At 44.4% G+C, this 21410-nt stretch overlaps 1 protein-coding gene across 1 annotated transcript in view; it reads right to left on the bottom strand.

Annotated features, from left to right (window-relative positions):
- pi4k2a (phosphatidylinositol 4-kinase type 2 alpha) overlaps positions 1 to 14420 on the bottom strand; it is a 42453-nt gene extending 28033 nt beyond the window's left edge. The window contains exon 1 of the mRNA XM_060842209.1: positions 13947 to 14420. Within this exon, the coding sequence (XP_060698192.1) occupies positions 13947 to 14381 (435 nt within the window). The 5' untranslated portion in view covers positions 14382 to 14420. The remainder of the gene's footprint in view (positions 1 to 13946) is intronic.
- Positions 14421 to 21410: the final 6990 nt, after the last annotated feature.

Genomic DNA, 21410 nt, shown 5'->3' with positions numbered 1-21410 from the left:
TGTGTGTGTGTGTGGGGGGGGGGGGGGGGGGGAGAGAAGGGGACAGACAGACACAGACAGACACAGACAGACACAGACAGACACAGACAGACACAGACAGACACAGACAGACACAGACAGACACAGACAGACACGATTCTACTAAAGGAGGAAGGGATATGAAGGACAGAGTTAGGATGCAAATATTCCAAAAGAGATTTAAACATGAAGGTAGAAACGTTAAATTCCAAGTTTCAGTGATCGGCAGTCAACGTAGGTCAGTAAGGGAAAGGTCGACAGAGTTGCAATCAGAGAAGTACAAAATGCCTCCCCTCTTAAGAAGTCAAAGAACTAAATTACTGCCTCATTTGAGAACAGCCAACCAGACAGTACACATCAACTGATGCATCAGATGAACACTAATTCTACTATTCAAAATTTAATTCAGAGATATTTATTTTGGGAACTGGAAAAGTTAATTAAGAACACTTGGATAGATACACATCCCATCATATCACATGCTTTCTTATCGTCGAAAGAAATTTTGTCCAGATTCAAACAATATGTTGCACAGTCCTTCTCCTGGTGCCTTACTTCACAGTTCTATTATCAACATGTGCCCAATTTTATAGTTTGCTCTTAATTTGCCTCCATAGTTTTTGTTTGGAGCCAGCCCTGCAGAGTTTAAGCTGGCTTTTCACAAACTGAAGCCAAGAAGAGTAGATAAAAATCGAAGGAACTGTGGATGCTGCAAATCAGAAACATAAATTGCTGCAAAAACTGAGCAGATCTGGCAGCATCCAAGGAGAGAAACCAGAGTTAATGTTTCAGATTGAACAACTCTTCCTCGGTTCTGATGATTCTTCTTGGTACAAAAACTGAAATTGCTGGAAAGGGTCAGGAGATCTGACAGTATCTGTGGAGAGAAATCTGAGTTAAAGTTTTGGGTCAAGTGATCCTTCCTCTGTTCTGAAGAACAGCAAATTGAGAGAAAAGAAATCAGTGCAGAGGCTGTGATTTTGAGCTTAGTTCCAGTGAAATGTCAACCATTTCCCACTAAGACATTTCATCTTGAAGCTACCTATTAGGTAATGAAGTATTAAAAGTTTGAATTCTGCCTCTGTCCACAAAACACTACTTAGCAACTGAACAATGGAATCATTGGCCTTAATGAGTCACTACCACATTACACAGCAGCCAGTTGGCCGAGGAGTACAATGAATTGAAACACCCTCACAGTCTAATAAATCACATGGCTGCCCATCGCTGCTGCATTGGATGCAAATTAGAGATGCTGTTGGGCTGCAAAGAGGTTCCACTGGATACTCCCTTAGCACTATCACATCCTCACCAGTACCTGATTGTCACCTTGATATAATATTGGATGAATGCAACAAGTGTCATTTACATAGCAGCTCTAAGAGTTGCAATGGACCCTTGTGGGGAAAAAAAAAGTCTAAAACTAGAGGACAGAGCTTGTATTTTAAAAAAAGGGGGCCTTCCATTAAAGACAGATGAGACATTTCCTGTCTCCAAGGTTCACCAGCATGTGGAACTTTCTGTGCCCAAGAGCTGTGCAGGCAGACTCTTGACTGACAAAATTTTTTAAGGGTAGCTAGGAATGTAGAATTGAGATCACAATCAGGTCAGCAACGACTTTATTAAATGGCGACACAAGATGGAGGGTCAAATGGCCTACTCCTGATTAGAGTGCCACATTAAGTGTTTCTCTCTCTACAGATACTGCCAGACTTGCTTAGTTTTTGCAGCAAAAAGGAAAGGAAGACTGTATATAGTTTAACTGGAACAGATTATGAGATCCAAGATGGCGGCGACTCAGCAAGTCTGAGTTTACAGAGCTCTTCCCAAAACCTGGGTAAAGTGAGTTACTCACCCCCACCACACTTACCAAACCACCCAAAAAAATTTTCTAACCTTAATTAGCTGTTTACTATTATATTTAAGCAGTTTAATATTAAGTGGATAATGAGTAAACCAAAGGGATCCCGCAGCTCTCAGAAAACAAAGACCCCTCCCCCACCCTCCTCTCCTCCTCCGGCTGCAGCTGATGTAAAAACAGGCCTTGAAGAGATGATTGCCAGGCTGGAAACGACACTCGTCAATTTCATCACAGAATCCAGACAGAGATGGAATGCATTCGAAGAAAAGTTACAAAAGTACAGCCAGGCTCTGGAGGAATTACAGGGCCGAGTGAAGGGGGCGGAGCTAAAGGCCACGACCTCCGAGGCTGCAGCACAAACAGCTGCAGAACAGGTGCGAGCTCTGGAGCAGAGAGTCCGGGCCTTTGAAATCTACATGGATGACCTGGATAATAGAAATCGGAGAAAGAATATCCGTCTTCTGGGCCTCCCTGAACAAGAAGAGAAGGGACAGTTAGTAGGACAGCGATGGCTGCCCCAGCTTTTAAACCTGGGGGCTGAAACTGACCGGGTAAGGGTGGAGTGGGCCTACCGGGTCGCAGTACGCGGATCTGGCCCAAACCAGCGCCCACGCCCGGTCCTGTTCCGGCTGCAGAGTTATAGGGAGAGGCAGATACTCCTGGATGCCTCCAGAAATCTTGGAAAGGATCCTAAAGCTATGATTCATGAAGGATCCAAGATTATGTTATTTCAGGACTTCTCCCCGGCTTTGGCACGAAGGAGGAAGGCGTTTGATGAGGTGAAGAAATGTCTAAGGAACTTAAATATTCAATACACCTTACGCTACCCAGCGACGTTATGCTTTACCCACGAAGGATCCGAGTATAATTTTAGATCACCAGAAGAGGCTAAGGAACTTTTAGACTCGTTTAAATAAATCGTAAGAGACAATTTATGTTGGCTTGCCTCTTCCACACTCCGTGGGGAGAAGTGGATACTTTACTTTACTTTTGCTTCTGGGAGCAGGGTTGTCTTCTCTTGCTATTTTATGTTATTATACTTAACTGTAATTTGTTGGAGTTGTAATTTTATAGTTATGTGTGTTTGTACGTGGCATTGATGCTATCAGATATACTCAGGTATGGGTGGGGAGGGGTGGGGGTGGGGCGCTCACTGTCAACTCTAGCTCGGTATTATATCTAAATCCTATTAAGGAGCGCCCGGGTCAAGGGTGGGACACTGTTTGGGAGAGGATATGGTGGACCTTTAGAAAGGAAGTAAGGCCCCCTGAGAACAAGGGGGAGGATCTCCATTCAAACATGTTTTATTTTTTTTTGCTCTTATTGTTTGGAAATAGTTTCCTTTTTATTATACTGTTATGAGTGTATTAGAGAACATTTTCTCTTGTTTGAAGGATGTAAGTGACTCAACTATACACTCTAGATAATTGTGGATTAGATTAGTAGTTAACTGAGTTTCATTGTTTTTCTTTCTTCTTTAGTATCATTCCTTTGAATTTTGATGATTATATATTTAAGATCTATTTTTATATTAAAGTTTGTGCTTGAAAGTTCTGTTTATTTTTGTAAATCTGTCAAAATATTAAATTTCTAATAAAAATATCTTTAAAAAAAAACTGGAACAGATTATAACAAAACAGAGGCAGCTTTTTAAGACAAGCTGAGACCACAGAGGGAACATAGGAAGGAAAGAGAAAGATGGGCGTTCAGAATTAGAGTAAAGAAGAACCTCCGATCTGAACCCAGTTAAAAGAAGAGGAACTGCAAAAACAGATGATCAACTGACTGTCAGAAAGCATGGAGGACAGAAGGAACATGGGTTTTAATAGATAGCCACACAGGAAGAGAAAAAGGACGGGGTAATATTTGCTTTTCAGCGTACTCCTGGAATAACGAGGTTTGACAGAGGAAAACATAGCCAGCAAAGCTGACCGTGAACAGAAAAAATTCCCATCAACCCAGGTCATAAAGGAACAGCAACTTCACAAAATGCATGGGTTTTGAAGTAGCAATACCACAGGCAGAACAGCAAGACTGGAAAGAATGACCAACAGGGAAAAACCATTTCAGAATCATTTCAGAACCATTTTTGAACTTTGCTGAAAAATATTTACTTGACAATCAACACAGTTGAATAATCCAATAGAGTAAATTCATCACCATAACCTTTAATCCAAATACTTACTGGCCCCAATATTTTGAGGATAGGATCTGGATTTGGTGCAACAAATACATTCAATTCATTGAGTATTTTCAAAAGGAAATTGGACCAATATTTGAAAAGATATGCAGGCTGCAGCGTAAAGGCAGACAATAGTACTGAACATCTAGCTCGATATTGTAACAAGGCCAGTTCATGTCTCTTGTGGCACACAAACACATCACCAAGCACTCGCAGGAACTTGCCCCAACCTTTCCTTGTCTCCACACAGCACCTTCCAAACCATGGTGTTGAGATGAATGTCGGTGCCAGATTAGCTTAATGCTGTCTCAAAGCAGGCCAGTTACTGAAGCTAGGATATTTCTGGATTCATTCTCTACCTCTTAGACAAATCAGCAACAATATTCTTTCATGGTTATCAGTGCCCAAGTTGATCAATAAACTATTCAATCACAAAAATTTCAGTGAAAGTACTGTGAATCATCCAGTCAGTCGATGCTAATTGCATTTAGATTCAACACCCACAAATTGAAGAAATGTTTTATAAACCAGGTATGAAACAGCAATCTCAACAAGCTATTGATTATGTCCACAAACCATTTGCGTCACCCATTTAACACAGAAGGAAACCATTCAGAGCATATTTTCTGCTGGAATGAGATGCATACAGATCTATAATTTAATAACATCTCCTTGTTCTTCGCCATATCCCTTCATTTTCCTTTCTCTTTTGTCTTAACTGCTGCCAGCTACAGAAGTCAAAGAAAACTAAATCTTCAGTCAGAATAGCGTAACTCTATCTTACCTACACAATGAAGAGACCCTAAAAGGACTTTAAATCCTGATAATATCATAAGGACCCTAATCTAATCAGCAGTACATTATGAAAAATGAAAAAGTAAAATATTTTTACACTATTTTTAATGGTAGATTGTAAAACCTATCTCAATTCAGCCCTTCCCCACATGGAAGTTAATTTTATATAGCAGGTTATTAAATACCACATCCACATTTTCCGAATTCTCTACGTAGACATGAATACCAACTTCACTTCAAAGTTAATTTGTGGCAAATCCAATTTCAGTTCCCAAAATGTTTTTGCCTGAAAATTTCTTCAACCAGTATCTGCATACATCTGAAACTAACTTGAAAGAATAAAATGAGACGGTACAATGATTCAGCACTGCATTAGCTGATTTAAGTGCCATTACACATAGAAGGACGTGAGGGAAATGATGAGCTAATGCTCATACTGTCAATCACTGTCTTGCTTTCATGGTAGGTATGATTCCTCCTGATCACAATACTCACGGCTTACTGGTTGACAGAATGGTAAAAAGTCAGTACTATTGTAAATTAAAGTAGTTCTAAAACTTTAGATTACATTGTAAATGTGGCATCGACAAATCAATTTTGTGCAAGTTATGTAACAACTCATGACTGTGACTGATTTAATCCATCCCAAAGTCTATTTTGGGCACGCATCACTTTCATTTAATGAGACATGAGACTCATTAAAAAAAATCAGTATGGCTGGAATGCTGCACACTGCAATGCTGAGCTGAGCTAAAGATTCTTCATATCCTCAATATTTACTGGGCACTACACAATTGATCTGAACATTACAGTTAATCCAATTCATCTAGCAACTGCTTAAAATGCATTGCTGGAAAAGCGCAGCAGGTCAGGCAGCATCCAAAGAGCAGTAGAATCGACGTTTCGGGCATGAGCCCTTCTTCAGGAATGAGGCAAGTGTGTCCAGCAGGCTATGATAAAAGGTAGGGAGGAGGGACTTGGGGGAGGGGCGTGGGAAATGCGATAGATGGAAGGAGGTTATGGTGAGGGTGATAGGGTGGAGTGGGGGTGAGGGCGGAGAGGTCAGGAAGAAGATTGCAGGTTAGGAAGGCGGTGCTGAGTTTGAGGGATTTGACTGAGACAAGGTGGGGGGAGGAGAAAATGAGGAAACTGGAGAAATCTAGGTTCATCCCTTGTGATTGGAGGGTCCCTAGGCGGAAGATGAGGCGCTCTTCCTCCAGGCGTCGTGTTGCCATGGTCTGGCGATGGAGGAGGCCAAGGACCTGCATGCCCTTGGTGGAGTGGGAGGGGGAGTTGAAGTGTTGAGTAACTTGAGGGCTGGGTTGGTTGGTCCGGGTGCCCCAGAGGTGTTCCCTGAAGCGTTCTGCAAGTAGGCGGCCTGTCCCCCCAATATAGAGGAGGCCACATCGTGTGCAGCGGAGAGTAAATGATGTGTGTGGAGGTGCAGGTGAATTTGTGGCGGATATGGAAGGATCCCTTGGGGCCTTGGAGAGAAGCAAGGGGGGAGGTGTGGGCGCAAGTTTTGCATTTCTTACGGTTGCAGGGGAAGGTGCCGGGAGTGGAAGTAGGGTTGGTGGGGGTTGTGGACCTGACGAGGGAGTCACGGAGGGAGTGGTCTTTTCGGAATACTGATAGGGGAGGAGAGGGAAATATCTCTCTGGTGGTGGGGTCCGTTGGGAAGTGGCGGAAATGACGACGGATGATACGATGTAAGTGGAGGTTGGTGGGGTGATAGGTGAGGACGTGGGATTCTGTCCTGCTGGCGATTGGAGGGGCGGGTCTCAAGGGTGGAGGAGCGGGAAGTGGAGGAGATGCAGTGGAGGGCATCGTCGATCACATCTGGGGGGAAATTGCGGTCTTTGAAGGAGGCGGCTATTTGGGTTGTATGGTATTGGAACTGGTCCTCCTGGGAGCAGATGCGGCGGAGACGAAGGAATTGGGAGTATGGGATGGCATTTTTACAGGGGGCAGGGTGGGAGGAGGTGTAGTCTAGGTAGCTGTTGGAGTCGGTCGGTTTGTAGTGAATGTCCATGTTGATTCAGTCACCCGAGATAGAAATGGAAAAGTCTAGGAAGGGGAGGGAGGAGTCTGAGACGATCCAGGTAAATTTGAGGTCGGGGTGGAAGGTGTTGGTAAAGTGGATGAACTGTTCAACCTCCTCCTGGGAGCACAGTCATCGATGTGGCGGAGGAAAAGGTGGGGGGTGGTGACAGTGTAGCTGCGGAAGATGGACTGTTCCACATATTCTACGAAGAGGCAGGCATAGCTAGGGCCATGCGGGTGCCCATGGCTACTCCTTTGGTTTGAAGGAAGTGGGAGGATTGGAAAGAGAAGTTGTTCAGGGTGAGGACCAGTTCAGTCAACCTAACCTAACTTCCAAACTTGCAATCTTCTTCCTGACCTCTCCGCCCCCACCCCAACTCCGGCCTATCACCCTCACCTTAACCTCCTTCGACCTATCGCATTTCCAATGCCCCTCCCCCAAGTCCCTCCTCCCTACCTTTTATCTTAGCCTGCTGGACACACTTTCCTCATTCCTGAAGAAGGGCTCATGCCAGAAACATCGATTCTCCTGCTCTTTGGACGCTGCCTGACCTGTTGCACTTTTTCAGCAACACATTTTCAGCTCTGATCTCCAGCATCTGCAGTCCTCACTTTCTCCTCATCTAGCAACTGGTCTAGAAACTGGGACTGGGAAAACATTAAAGCTGTGATCGTGTGAACATTGGCACAAGTGCAGGAATTACTTTGGCTATGTCGTCTTCAAGTGTCACAATCCCCGCTTGCACTTAAGGGAAAGTATAAAGGAGTTTGAGCCACTTGCCCTCACTCCGATCTGAAAACACAAGCTCATGTCTCTCACCTCTTTCTTCACACAATGGCACTGAACTCACAGCAAATGCAGCCTTGGTGTTACTCTTTACCTACTGTACTTCAGGTTACCCAATCTCCCAGTGCGAATAAGTGCTACAATTCCTAATGAGCAATGACTATAAAAGATGTGTAACAAATAGCAATAACAGGAGTGTGATCTCAAAATATAAAAGCACAGCTTTTTTAATAGCAAACCTATTTGCAGGAGCTTGCCAAGTGCAAGTTACCACATTTCCTACCTTACAACAAAGCAACTTGAAAGATGCACAAAAGATGCTGTTGAGATGCAAATGTTTCTTCCTTCAACTCAACTCTGGACCAAAGTTTCCACACAAACACAAATTTCCAGCCAGAGTCTGCCAAATAATTGTCTGGAGCAGCAAGCCAGGTTCTTTTTTTCAAGATGAACTTTAGTGCCATCTGTAACGATCATGCCCCATTCTGAGACAAGCTGACATACAACACAGGAATTTCCCTGATCTGACATCCTCAACTCTCACAGGGCCATTAGGGGAGCACACACAGTTTTGGCAACAAATTATTTATTGCACACAGATTCAATACAAAAGTGAAACTTCAGTCTAGCAATCAAGCCAGGAAACTGGGGCTGGGGAAAGACAGCAAGTGAATAAAATGCTACAGACCCAGCTGTGGTTGTGTGACTATCAGTCAAGTGCAGGATTTCAAATGGTGCAATGTGTCAAGAATCAACAAACATTGCTTTCTCCCATTTTCCATTTGGAACTTTGGTCCACGTTATAATAAATAGGGAAAGAGGCCAAACTGCATGTAGCAGTCATTTAAAATTGATTTAACTTCCGACTGCTTAAAACTTTTCACCACTTAAGTCCTGGTTTGTCCATTCCTCAACTCTATTTATGCACTTTTAAGCATAGCCCTCAACTCTCAAAATTTTCAATCTCAATTTTAGTGCATGCCTACCTCACACAACACCTTTTTCGAGAGTTTCACAGCCCATTATAAAAAGATGTACTTCCTGACTTCACTGAGCAGCTTACCTTTCACTTCTAGAAAGACCCCTTTGGCTTGTACACCCTGGAGATTTTCATGAAAAAGATAGGAACAAATTATTTTCAAAACCTCAATCAAATCAGCCCAACTTTCTAACCTTGAAGGAATATAAATCAAAATTACACAATCTGCCTTCAAATGAATCCTGTAAGCCCCAGAAACATTGATGAATCTGCCCTCTCCTTTACCATCTATACCAGTATCTCTTTCTTGTGATTCAATTACTCCAGATAGGTTTGAACTAAACTTCTGTACAACTGGCACACTAAGTGTGTTCTTCACAATTCAGTCCATTCCAGGTAAAGGCCAACATTCTGTTGGTCTTTTTGCTTCCTTTTAAACTTGTGCATTTACTTTCAGTAATGTCCATGGACACTCCAAACCCATTCCTCGTGAGTGACTTATTAGTTCCATAGTCATGGCCTCAACGCTAGTTTTGTCTATTTCTCACACTCAACGTTTGATGTGCTTTGTAAGTTTCAAAGTGAAACTGCAACTGTTGCTTTTTACAGCAATCCAATGTCTGTGATTTTAATTGCTTAAACATACTTATTCAAAGTTTTAGCTCTTAAGAGAAATGAACATGCTTTGCACTGAACCAAATATTTTGAATACTTCTCTCTGGATTGCATCAGTGTCAAACTGCAAGTATGCTGTACTTTTGGAGATGCTTTCACGTCCTCAGGACACATTGAGGTACAATTTCTATCCGTTTGTGACTGGATTAATTTATTTTAATCCCTTTGATCTCTGTCACAAAATTAGACATAATTTTTCAATCTCCTCCCTCTTAAGGGCAGACTGCAAATTCTGTTTGTACTTCAAGTTGAGATGCGATCAAATTGAGGTATTTTAAATATTTGCTTATATTCTAAATTGACACCAAGAGCAAGAGAAACTCAGCAGGTCTAACATTGTCTACAGATACTGTTTGAGTCCAACTTTATTTTTTTGAAACATTATTTCCACTTGGGCATTTGGGACAACCAAACCATATAATGGTTACCATTTGTTATTTCCCCTCAATGTTAAGTACTTGCAGTTCAATCATTAACAATCTCACTAACAGTCATACAAGTCAAAAACAGATCCTTGCTCCATTCACCCGTGCCAAGTTTCCCAAACTGAACTAGTCCCACTTGCCTGCATTTAGTCTATACCCTTCTAAGCCTTTCCAATTCATGTATCTGCCCAAATGTCTTTGGAATGTTCTTACTGTACTTGCATCCACCACTTCCTCTGACAGTTCGGTCCACACACAAGCCACTCAAAAGGGACCCAAAGGGCAACCTTTTCTAAATCCTTCTGCTCACCTTAAAAAAATTCCCTCTAGTTTTAAACTCCTCTACCCTAGGGAAAAGATATTTTTCCCACTCACCTTACCTATGCACCCGAGGATATTATAAACCTCTAAGGTCACCCTCCAAACCACCTATGCTCCAATGAAAATTGTCCCAGCCTATCCATCCTCTCCTTCTATCTCAGTCCCAGCAACATTCTTGTGGGCGGCACGGTGGCACAGTGGTTAGCACTGCTGCCTCACAGCGCCTGTAGACCCGGGTTCAATTCCCGACTCAGGCGACTGACTGTGTGGAGTTTGCACGTTCTCCCCGTGTCTGCGTGGGTTTCCTCCGGGTGCTCCGGTTTCCTCCCACAGTCCAAAGATGTGCGGGTCAGGTGAATTGGCCAAGCTAAATTGCCCGTAGTGTTAGGTAAGGGGTAAATGTAGGGGTATGGGTGGGTTGCGCTTCGGCGGGTCGGTGTGGACTTGTTGGGCCGAAGGGCCTGTTTCCACACTGTAAGTCTAATCTAATCTAATCTAATCTAAGTCTCTTCTGTATCCTCACCAATTTAATAACATCCTTCCTATAGCAGGTCGACCAGAACTCTACTCCGTACTCCAAAAGTCGCCAAAACAATGTTCTGAACAATCTCAACATGACTTAACTCCTACAGTCATTGGTCTGACCCATGGACGTGCTGGTGTCAGACTGGGTGGGCAAAGTTAAAAATCACAGCATCAGCTTATAGTCCAATAGGTTTATTTGAAAGTACTAGCTTTCAGACCTAATTCGGACCTGTTGGACAATAACCGGGTGTTGTGATTTTTAACTCTGAGCAATGATGCCACTTTGAAAGAACTATATACCTGAATCCCTAGGTGCACTGTTTGACAACACTCCCCAGGACCTTACCATTAACTATGCAATTCCTGTCCTTGTTTATTTTTACCAAAGTGTAATACTTTGCATTTATCCAAATTAAACCAATCTGCCACTCCTTAGCCCATTTACTCAAATGATCAAGATCCCTCTGTAATCTTAGGATAACCTTAACTGTCTTCTCCAGGGATACCACCAATTTTGGTGTCACCTGCAAACTTACTAACAATACCTCCTGAATTCTCATTCAAATAATTCATAAAATACAAAAGTGGACCCAGCACCAATCCCTGTGGAACACCACAAGCCTCCAAGTCCAAAAAAACGCTCCACTCTTAAAAAACTTCACCACCACCCTCTGTCTCCTAACATCAAGCCAATTTAAAATCCAGTCGACAAGCTCACCTTAAATCCCATACAATCTAACTTTACTAATTAGTCTACCATGCAGGACCTTGTCAAAGGCTTTACTGAGGTCCATGTAGACGATGTCTATCACTCTGCCCTCATGCTGTGTAAATTGTGTTATTCCCAAATTATGCATTATTCTTTGAATGTTTGTAGCATGGAATTTGAACCTGTTCTGATTATATCTCTTTCAGTAACTAGTATGTTGTAAAAATACAAACTTTGTCAGTACCATTTTTTATATTTTTCCCCCAAAGGCACTACTTCCGAAACTCTTGCTGAAACCTGCATAACTGTCAAAAGATATTGATTCACTCAAACACTGACTCCTGTTACATTTCCCCCCAACACATATCTTTATACATCCTCCACAACAGCATTACACCCTGGTTCTGGAGACAACCCCAATCCTCTACATAGTATTTTGGATGCAAAAACAGAAATTGCTGGAAAAGCTCAGCAGGTCTGGCAGCATTCATGGACAGGAATCAAAGTTAAAGTTAAATTCAGGTCGACTGACCCTTCCTCAGAAGAACTGTCCACAGATATAGCCAGACCTGCTGAGCTTTTCCCGAAATTTCTGTTTTTGTTTCTGATTTACAGTATCCACAATTCTTCTGTTTTCAATGGTGTTTTGGTTGTCTATTGTCAAAAAAAATCTTTCTATTGTAATTTTATCTTTAAATCAATAAGCATTAGCCTTTTCAAATCTTTTAAATGCTGCACGTAGTTGTACATGTGACTGCTATTTAGGCAACAAGCAGAGGTGTGTAATTTGGGTCCACTGCCCTGACTCAAGTTACATTAATTGAAAATTAGACAGGCACAGAGCAGAGGTTAAATGCATACACATATAGGTGCTAGATTCCATTCCCCAGAGTTCTGTACTATACATAGACATGCAGCAAACCACTTCTGCCCAGAAACATCTGTATTGAACACATCTAACTTGCACCATCTATTTCCACACCCATCCCACTTACTTAACTCCACTATTGCTTCAATTTGCAGTTTGTGAAATTACACAGCAGCAGAGAGGTAGATATTGCCTAAATAAACAGATCAAAGCAGCAAAGACAGAATTGTCAACAGCTCAGGTAACTTAATAACAACACGGACTTAGATTAGCTCCTCTTATGCACTCAGGCACAAACATTCTCTTTCTCTGTCTAAATGCTCTGCTCAAGAGTTTTGTTGTAACACTGCCCGTCTTTCAGCCCGCAAGGCTTAGAACTCATCATCAATGTACCACATACTCTCTGCTCAATTTACCCATATCCCATAAGGGTTCGTGTGATGCAATGGTCATATCTCTACCTCTCAACCAGAAGGCCAAAGTTCAAGTCCCACCTGCTTGAGAGGTGTGTAATAACATCTTTGAACAGATGGAACGGAAAATATTATCAGCCTACCAATAGCAAGCTTTGTGCTTATTGCTCACCACTATTCCTTGCTACCAAATACAGCCCTCCCCACATGCCTATACACTGCTCAGGACATTTAGTCTTTCACGCCACCCCAAACTCCCTTGTATCATACCCATCCTTCCAAGGCACCTCAGCCCCTGCACCCACCTTCGCTTGGAAAACAAACCTCCAAAAGCCAACATCCTCAGGGTCATCCAGCACCCACAGCCCTTTCCAACTGGGCAGTTCGATCTCTATACATGATCCAAACCCCTCCCCCCAGTCTCCTGAATCTCACCCACCATGCCTAGTCGTCCTGTACAACACCCCCTCTATCGCCCCACCCTTGAACATTCGGACTCCTGCACAACAGCATCCCCGTCACAAGTGGACACCCAGACCACTGCACACCATCCTGGCCTGAGAAACAAACCCAGTCTCCAGCCACCCCCCCCCCCGCAGTCACCCAGTCTCCAGCCACCCCCCCCACCGCAGTCACCCAGTCTCCAGCCACCCCCCCCCCGCAGTCACCCAGTCTCCAGCCACCCCCCCCCCGCAGTCACCCAGTCTCCAGCCACCCCCCCCCGCAGTCACCCAGTCTCCAGCCACCCCCCCCCCGCAGTCACCCAGTCTCCAGCCACCCCCCCCCCGCAGTCACCCAGTCTCCAGCCACCCCCCCCCCCGCAGTCACCCAGTCTCCAGCCACCCCCCCCCGCAGTCACCCAGTCTCCAGCCACCCCCCCCCGCAGTCACCCAGTCTCCAGCCACCCCCCCCCGCAGTCACCCAGTCTCCAGCCACCCCCCCCCCGCAGTCACCCAGTCTCCAGCCCCCCCTCTCTCCCTCCCCAGTCTCCAGCCCCCCCTCTCTCCCTCCCCAGTCTCCAGCCCCCCCTCTCTCCCTCCCCAGTCTCCAGCCCCCCCCTCTCTCCCTCCCCAGTCTCCAGCCCCCCCTCTCTCCCTCCCCAGTCTCCAGCCCCCCCTCTCTCCCTCCCCAGTCTCCAGCCCCCCCCTCTCCCTCTCCAGTCTCCAGCCCCCCCCTCTCCCTCTCCAGTCTCCAGCCCCCCCTCTGTCCCTCCCCAGTCTCCAGCCCCCCCTCTGTCCCTCCCCAGTCTCCAGCCCCCCCTCTGTCCCTCCCCAGTCTCCAGCCCCCCCCCTCTGTCCCTCTCCAGTCTCCAGCCCCCCGCTCTCTCCCTCCTCCCGGGACTCACCCCTGCGGGGTCCGGAATGAAGTAGCTGCCACTCGAGCCCTGGCTGATCCTCTGCGGGTGGATGCCCATCTCCTGCGCCTGCTCGGCCCGCCGCATCACCTCGGCGAATTCGGGCTCCTCGGGGAAGTCGTTGAGGCTGCGGGGGCCCAGCAGCGGCTGGCGCTCGCGGACGGAGCCGGGGGATCCGGGGGGCGAAACGGAGGAGGCCGAGGGGGGAGCGGCGGAGGAAGGGGCCGGGGCCGGGGCGGGGGCGGACGAGGAGGCCGGGCCCAGGACCCTCACCCCAGACCCCGGAGTCGAAGTGGGAGCCGGAGCCGGAGCCGCGCAGCGAACCCCGAAACCCGGGGCGGGGGTCGGAGATAAGACCGCGGCGGTGGAGAAGTAGGTGTCCGGCGGAGGCTGCAGCGGTGAGCGGAGCGGGCTGGTCTCGTCCATGGCGCCGTCCCCGCGGCTCCAGCTGCGGCCTAACGGCGGCTCCTGACCGGAAGCGGCGCGCGCAGCCCGCCCTGCCGCCTCGCGCGGCTTCCGGCCCGATCACAACTTCCGGTCTCCCGGCCCCGCCCCCTCTCCGCTGGCAAACAAACAAAACGCCGCCGCTGCTGGAAACCCGAGATAAAATCCGGAGTTTAAAAAGAAACCGCTTCACTAAAAATAACAGATGGAAGCAAAACACTCCAAATCTATAATAATATCTGCTGGGGGGGAAAAAAACACAAATAAAAGTAAAATACTGCGAATGGGGAAAATCTAAAATAACATCTGGAGTAAAACCTCCCCCAAATGGACAATTTCAAAGTGAAAAAGTGCACATGCTGGAAATCTGAAAGCAGCATCTCTGGAGAGAGAAACAGTTACCATTTCGAATCCAATAACACTTTAAATCTGGAATTGAAAGCTAGCTTCAATGATGTTGACCAAGACAGCCATTGCTTTATTTCTGTAAAATCCCATCCTGTTCACTAATTTCATTTTGGGATGGGTTTTGTTATAAGTGATTTCTGTCTAGGCTTTCTGAATCTCCGGAGAATAGTTCCTGACACTTGGCTAACTATTCTAACTCTAGGGATCTGATTCAGAACAACCGGGTCCTGCCTCCGAACTCTGCCAACCGCGGACTGTCCTTTAACCCTTGTATCAAGGGAGACTGTCCGCAAGGTTAAGTTCAAAAAGGCGAACTCCAAGTTGACTGGAATCAACCCTTATCCCCACCGGCTATCACTTCTCCCGTGGCAAATCGAAATACTGCGAGACACACACAGACGGAGCAACAGATGTTTATTCAATCTTCAAAGATTGGGCGAGTTCCAAAAAGGACTTCGGAAATCGCAACGGGAGATTTTACAGCACTAATACTTATACATTATTTTTCCATTCAAATACATTGGTGATAATTTCATTGGTTTAAACATCTCACGCTATGGATTTTTCTTACATTAAAAATCATTAATGACAATTCCATTGGTTAAAGCATTTCACGCTTTTCTCTGCCAATTTCTTTAAGTAAAATGTTATATTATTTTACAATTTCTGCTATTTGGTATCTTCATGTTCTACTAGTTATAACATTTATTGATTTTTGTGTATGTCATGAAAAGAGCTTTCATTGTATTTTGCCCTCTGTGTCTAATCGAAGCATTCCTTGGTTTATTGCCCAAGGTTACCATGTTCCTGGCTTTACAGAGGTAACTTCTAGTTCATGCTTCATTATGGCCTAGTCAATCGTTAGTTTCATAATTTAGCTTCTATTCATTAAACCTCAGTTTTAGTACAGAAATTACCCCACTCATACCAAGAGAGTGTGTGTGTGTGAGTGAGTGTGTGTGTAGGTGTGTGTATGTGTGTGGGTTTATGTGTGAGGTGTGTGTAGGTGTGTGTATGTGTGTGGGTTTATGTGTGAGGTGTGTGTGTGTATGTTGTGTGTGTGTGTGTGAGTGTGTGTAGGTGTGTGTATGTGTATGAGTGAGTGTGTGTGTGTAGGTGTGTGTATGTGTGTGGGTTTATGTGTGAGGTGTGTGTGTGTGTGTTATGCGTGTGTGTGTGTGTGAATGTATGAGTAGAATGTGTGTGTGTGTATAAATGCATGAAACTGCAGAAATTACATTAACCATATTATATCAATTTCTGCCACCTTACTCGTTCAGAGGGAAAATCATGCCTTAAATAGAAATGAACATATTGGAGATACATTCTGGTTCAAACATGTATCATCAACATGACTGGTGTTTCCATGTGGGGAGTCAGGTTACATGTGACTACATGAAAGCGAGGACTGTAGATGCTGGAGATCAGAGTTGAGAGTGTGGCGCTGGAAAAGCACAGCAGGTCAGGCAGCATCCGAGGAGCAAGCGAGTTGACGTTCAGGAGAGTTGACGTTTCGGGCAAAAGCTTTTGACCTGCTGTGCTTTTCCAGCACCACATTCTCGACTACATGTGACCACAGTCCCACGGCAAGGTGGTCAACTCCTAAGTACTTTGGAAGTGGCCACTCAGTTCATGGGTCATTTGGGTTGTCAGGCCTTGCCAACAATACCCACATCACGTCAAACAATAAAATAAAAGTATCCATGAGAAACTGAGTTAAGTTTTTGGGACCATTATGATTCAAGGTTTGTGCGAAGATTTGTAGCTCAGGTGCTCGTTGTTGTGGTTCTGTTCGCCGAGCTGGAAGTTTTTGTTGCAAACGTTTCGTCCCCTGGCTAGGCGACATCATCAGTGCTCTGGAGCCTCCTGCGAAGCGCTTCTTTGATGTTTCTTCCGGTATTTATAGTGCTCTGTCCTTGCCGCTTCCGGGTGTCAGTTTCAGCTGCCCGCTGTAGTGGTTGGTATATTGGGTCCAGGTCGATGTGTTTGTTGATGGAGTTTCTGGATGAATGCCATGCCTCTAGGAATTCCCTGGCTGTTCTCTGTCTGGCTTGCCCTATGATAGTAGTGTTTTCCCAGTCGAATTCATGTTACTTGTTGTCTGAGTGTGTGGCTACTAGGGATAGCTGGTCGTGTCGTTTCGTGGCTAGTTGATGTTCATGTATGTGGATTGTTAGCTGTCTTCCTGTTTGAATAGACTATTCAAAAGAGCCACAACACACTGCAGTACACCAGAACTGCGAAAAGAGGAAGAGGAACACCTATACAAGGTATTCGCCAAAAAAGGGATACCCGCGCAACTTTATCAACAGATGCCTAAGAGACAGACCACGGAACGAGGACATGCCACAACCAAAAGGACTAGCCACACTACCATACATCAGGAGCGTTTCAGAACTGACAGCCAGACTACTGTGACCCTTAGGACTCATAACGGCACACAAACCAACAGCCACGCTCAGACAACAACTTACTAGAACAAAGGACCCGATACCCAACACGAACAAAACTAATGTAGTTTACAAAATACCATGCAAGGACTGCACAAAACACTATATAGGACAAACAGGAAGACAGCTAACAATCCGCATACATGAACATCAACTAGCCACGAAACGACACGACCAGCTATCCCTAGTAGCCACACACTAACACTACTATCATAGGGCAAGCCAGACAGAGAACAGCCAGGGAATTCCTAGAGGCATGGCATTCATCCACAAACTCCATCAACAAACACATCAACCTGGACCCAATATACCAACCACTACAGCGGGCAGCTGAAACTGACACCCGGAAGCGGCAAGGACAGACCACTATAAATACTGGAAGAAACATCAAAGAAGCACTTCGCAGGAGGCTCCAGAGCACTGATGATGTCGCCTAGCCAGGGGACGAAACGTTTGCAACAAAAACTTCCAGCTCAGCGAACAGAACCACAACAACCATTATGATTCTTAAAAACAGTAAGTGTTCTGATGACAGGCAATTGATCTGAAACATACGATTGAACTTACCTTCACAACACACTGAGGCAGTGCATTCCAGTCCAAAACGCCGTCTAAAAATGTTTTTTCTTGTGTGATACCCTCTTGTCCATGACAAGTCCACTAATATGAAGATTTTTTTCAACATCTAAGCTGTGCAACCTCTCATGATTTGGAACACCTCTGTCAAAGCTCAGAAATGAAATCACAAAACTTTCCCCCATTTTAAATAAATGCAAGCAATAAACTCCAAAGGAAGAAAAAGAACTCAGTCAAAACGATTTTTGTCCCTTTGTGGCTGATGGACATCAGTTCTATTGGAGCCTGCTGTACACAAATTGACTGTGCATGTCCTTTCATTTCAGAAAGTAGTTCATTGATCATAACGCACAATGCAGATCCGTGAGGTAATGAAAAGTGCCATTTAAATACAAGTGTATTGTCTTCTTTCTTCCCGACATTGGACTTGGCTATGTAATTTTAAAATGAGCATCACCATGGTTAAACAGGAGTACTCAAAAAATATTTCATTAAAAAAAATTTCCCTACCTCTGACCAAGGAGACATAATTTATTTTGTTGCTGAGATATAGGGAGAAGCAGCAATGCATCACCAGTGCGGCACATCACAGAGCAGAAAAGACAAAGTGTCACTAAATTTCTTATGTCTGTTGCAAGAGGACAGGGACATAGCCACAGATTTAGAAAGAAAGAAATTAACTATTTTGATTGCAACACGTGGAGCATTTGACGACAGAGCAGGTGATGTACAAGTTTCATGAAAAAAAATTCTGAATTGTTTAATCTCTTTCAGGATCATCAAACACCTCGAAGTATTTGCAGCTAAGTAATTTTGAAGTGTAGTCACTGTGGTATTGTAGGAAAGGAGGCAGCCAATTTGTGGACAGCAATTTTCCCTCAATTAACTATGTGAAAATGATTTTACGATGTGGATTAAGGTATAAGTATTGGTTGGGGCACTAATTAAGTAAAATGAAACCAGAAAGGATACAAATTGGAGGTTTCACTAGAAATAAAATTTACGCATAGGTAGAACAAACCTGTACTTATTTCCTGTCCAAGAGTGTGAGAGAGATTTTTGAAGCATTTCCCTAGATATTCTGAGGAGGGCAGAGAGTTTTCTCGGTTTCAAGGCCAAACATCAATTTAAAAAAAAAGTTATCAATCATCTTTTTTTATTTTTATTGTGCGACACTGTTGTGAACAATTTATTACATAACAACATTAGTTGCAGCTCATTTGTTAAGCTTTCACTTTTAGCTATACATGTTCAAATTCATCATTTTTTCTTTCATTTTGTTTGTGAAGTTCTGAGTACAATTGAGGGCAGCCATGTTTGTTGACTGAGCAACTGTCTCTGCGTTGCAAAGTAATCAGTCACACATTAAACACAATGAGATAATTCTGCAAAGTTAAACAAAGCACTAGATTAATGTAAGTCTTTCCTCTTTCTCCTATTCAGCCTTTCTTTTCTATGTCTTGTTCTGATAATATAAAACGAACTTGCATGCAAGTAGCAACTTTCACATTAAAATGTTGCACAGCCGATTTGAAATGTAGTTGTTGTTGCATTTACAGGTAAACATGCAGCCAATTTCAGCATGTGGTCCCAAAAATAGAATGGGTAAGCTAAATGGCTGGATAATCTGTTTTGTTTATCCTGTTTTTGAGTAAATATTGGCTAAAACACCAGGGAAAACTCCACAGCTCTTCTGTGAATAGTGCCACAGGAGCAAATATGGAGCTTAACTTCATTACCAAAGACAGTACTTCTGACAAAAAAAGCATTCCCTCAGTGCCGCCATTAAAATGCCAACCTGGATTATTTGCCTGGAGCAAAGCTTTGAGAACTTGCAATTTTATAATTCAGAGGTTAATGTAACATTAATTAAACAAAGTTGAATTAGAAATGAAATAACTGCAGATGCTGTGACACAGAAATGAAAACAGAAGTTGCTGATAAAGCTCAGCAGGTCTGGCAGCATCTGTAAAGAGAAATCAGAGTTTTGGGTCAGGCTCTGATTACTCTTCACAGACACTGCCAGACCTGCTGAGCTTTTCCAGTAACTTCTGATTTTGCTTGTGAAAGTTGAATTAGAATAGGGATTAGGGCAGTATCGTCCTGAGTAAGCTGTGTGGAAATGTTTACATGTCTTACCTTGAAGATTTCTGCCTTTACACAACACTCAACATCTGAAACCTCCCCCATCTTGGAGATGTCAATGGTGGTACAATTAGCTTCCTTATTACCACTCAGTTGGAAACTTTGTTGCTCCAAGTTCCACTCTACAGACTTCCACATATGATCGATGTTGATGCAGTGAGTGCATTATCGGGATAGCAACCAATGAGTTAGAGGCACTGTCTCTAGAACAAGGAACTGGGTTAGATTAGGTTCCCTACAGTGTGGAAACAGGCCCTACGGCCTGACAAGTCCACACTGACCTTCCGAAGAGTAACCCACCCAGACCCATTTCCCTGTCACTAATACACCTAACACTTTGGGCAATTTAGCATGGCCAGTTCACCTAACCTGCACATCTTTGGACTGTGGGAGGAAACTGGAGCACCCAGAGGAAACCCACACACACACAGGGAGAATGTGCAAACTCCACACAGACAGTTGCCCGATTCTGGAATCAAACCTCGTGCTGTGAGGCAACAGTGCTAACTACTGAACCACCGTGCTGCCCCAATTGCAACAGGTCCACACTCCCTGGTGTCCTGGACTAATTTTTTAACTCTCAGCCTGCAGAACTCAGAAGGATTATCACATTGTTGTGTGCTCTGAGCTTGTGGGAGGGTTCCTATGTAACTATTGTGGCTACCCTTCAGAAACATTGTAAAATACATCCTTAAATTGTGAAAGTTGCTGAAGAAATACAAATCTATCTTTGCAAGTATTGAGTTGGGTTTTCCGGCCAGCAGAAATTTGACTTCAAATGCAAGGGAGTTGGGTTTTAATCCAGATTTGTAGAATGGATTTGTGGGTCCACAATGAGTGGATCGGTTGGAGAGACAGATAGAAGCGATAAGGAATTTGCAACAGCAACAGTATGTGATGGTGGCAGTTACAGGAAAGGGGGAAAGTCTCAGATACAGTCACATAGATGGGTTAACTCCAGGAAGGGTAAGAGAGGTAGGCAGCTAGTGCAGGAGCCTTTTGTGGATATACTCATTTCAAACAGGTATGCTGTTTTGGAAAATGTAGGGGGTGTTGGATTCTCAGGGGAATGTATCACGAACAGCCAAGTTTCTGGTATTGAGACTGGCTCTAATGCAATGAGGGGTATGTCAGATTCCAAGAGATCAATTGTGTTAGGGGATTCTGTAGTCAGAGGTACAGACAGGCGTTTCTGTGGCCAGCAGAGAAAAAGCAGAATGGTGTGTTGTTTCCCTGGTGCCAGGATCAAGGATGTCTCAGAGAGGGTGCAGAATGTTCTCACGGGGGAGAGGGACCAGCAAGAGGTCATTGTCCACATTGGAACCAACGACATTGGAAGGGAAAAGGTTGAGATTCTGAAGGGAGATTACAGAGTTAGGCAGAAATTTAAAAAAGAGGTTCTCAAGGGCAGTAATATCTGGATTACTCCCAG

Source organism: Hemiscyllium ocellatum, chromosome 22 (genome assembly GCF_020745735.1).
Source record: "Hemiscyllium ocellatum isolate sHemOce1 chromosome 22, sHemOce1.pat.X.cur, whole genome shotgun sequence".
Classification (NCBI taxonomy): domain Eukaryota; kingdom Metazoa; phylum Chordata; class Chondrichthyes; order Orectolobiformes; family Hemiscylliidae; genus Hemiscyllium; species Hemiscyllium ocellatum.
Note: the sequence above shows the minus strand (reverse complement) of the source record. Positions and strands in the feature narration are given on the sequence as shown.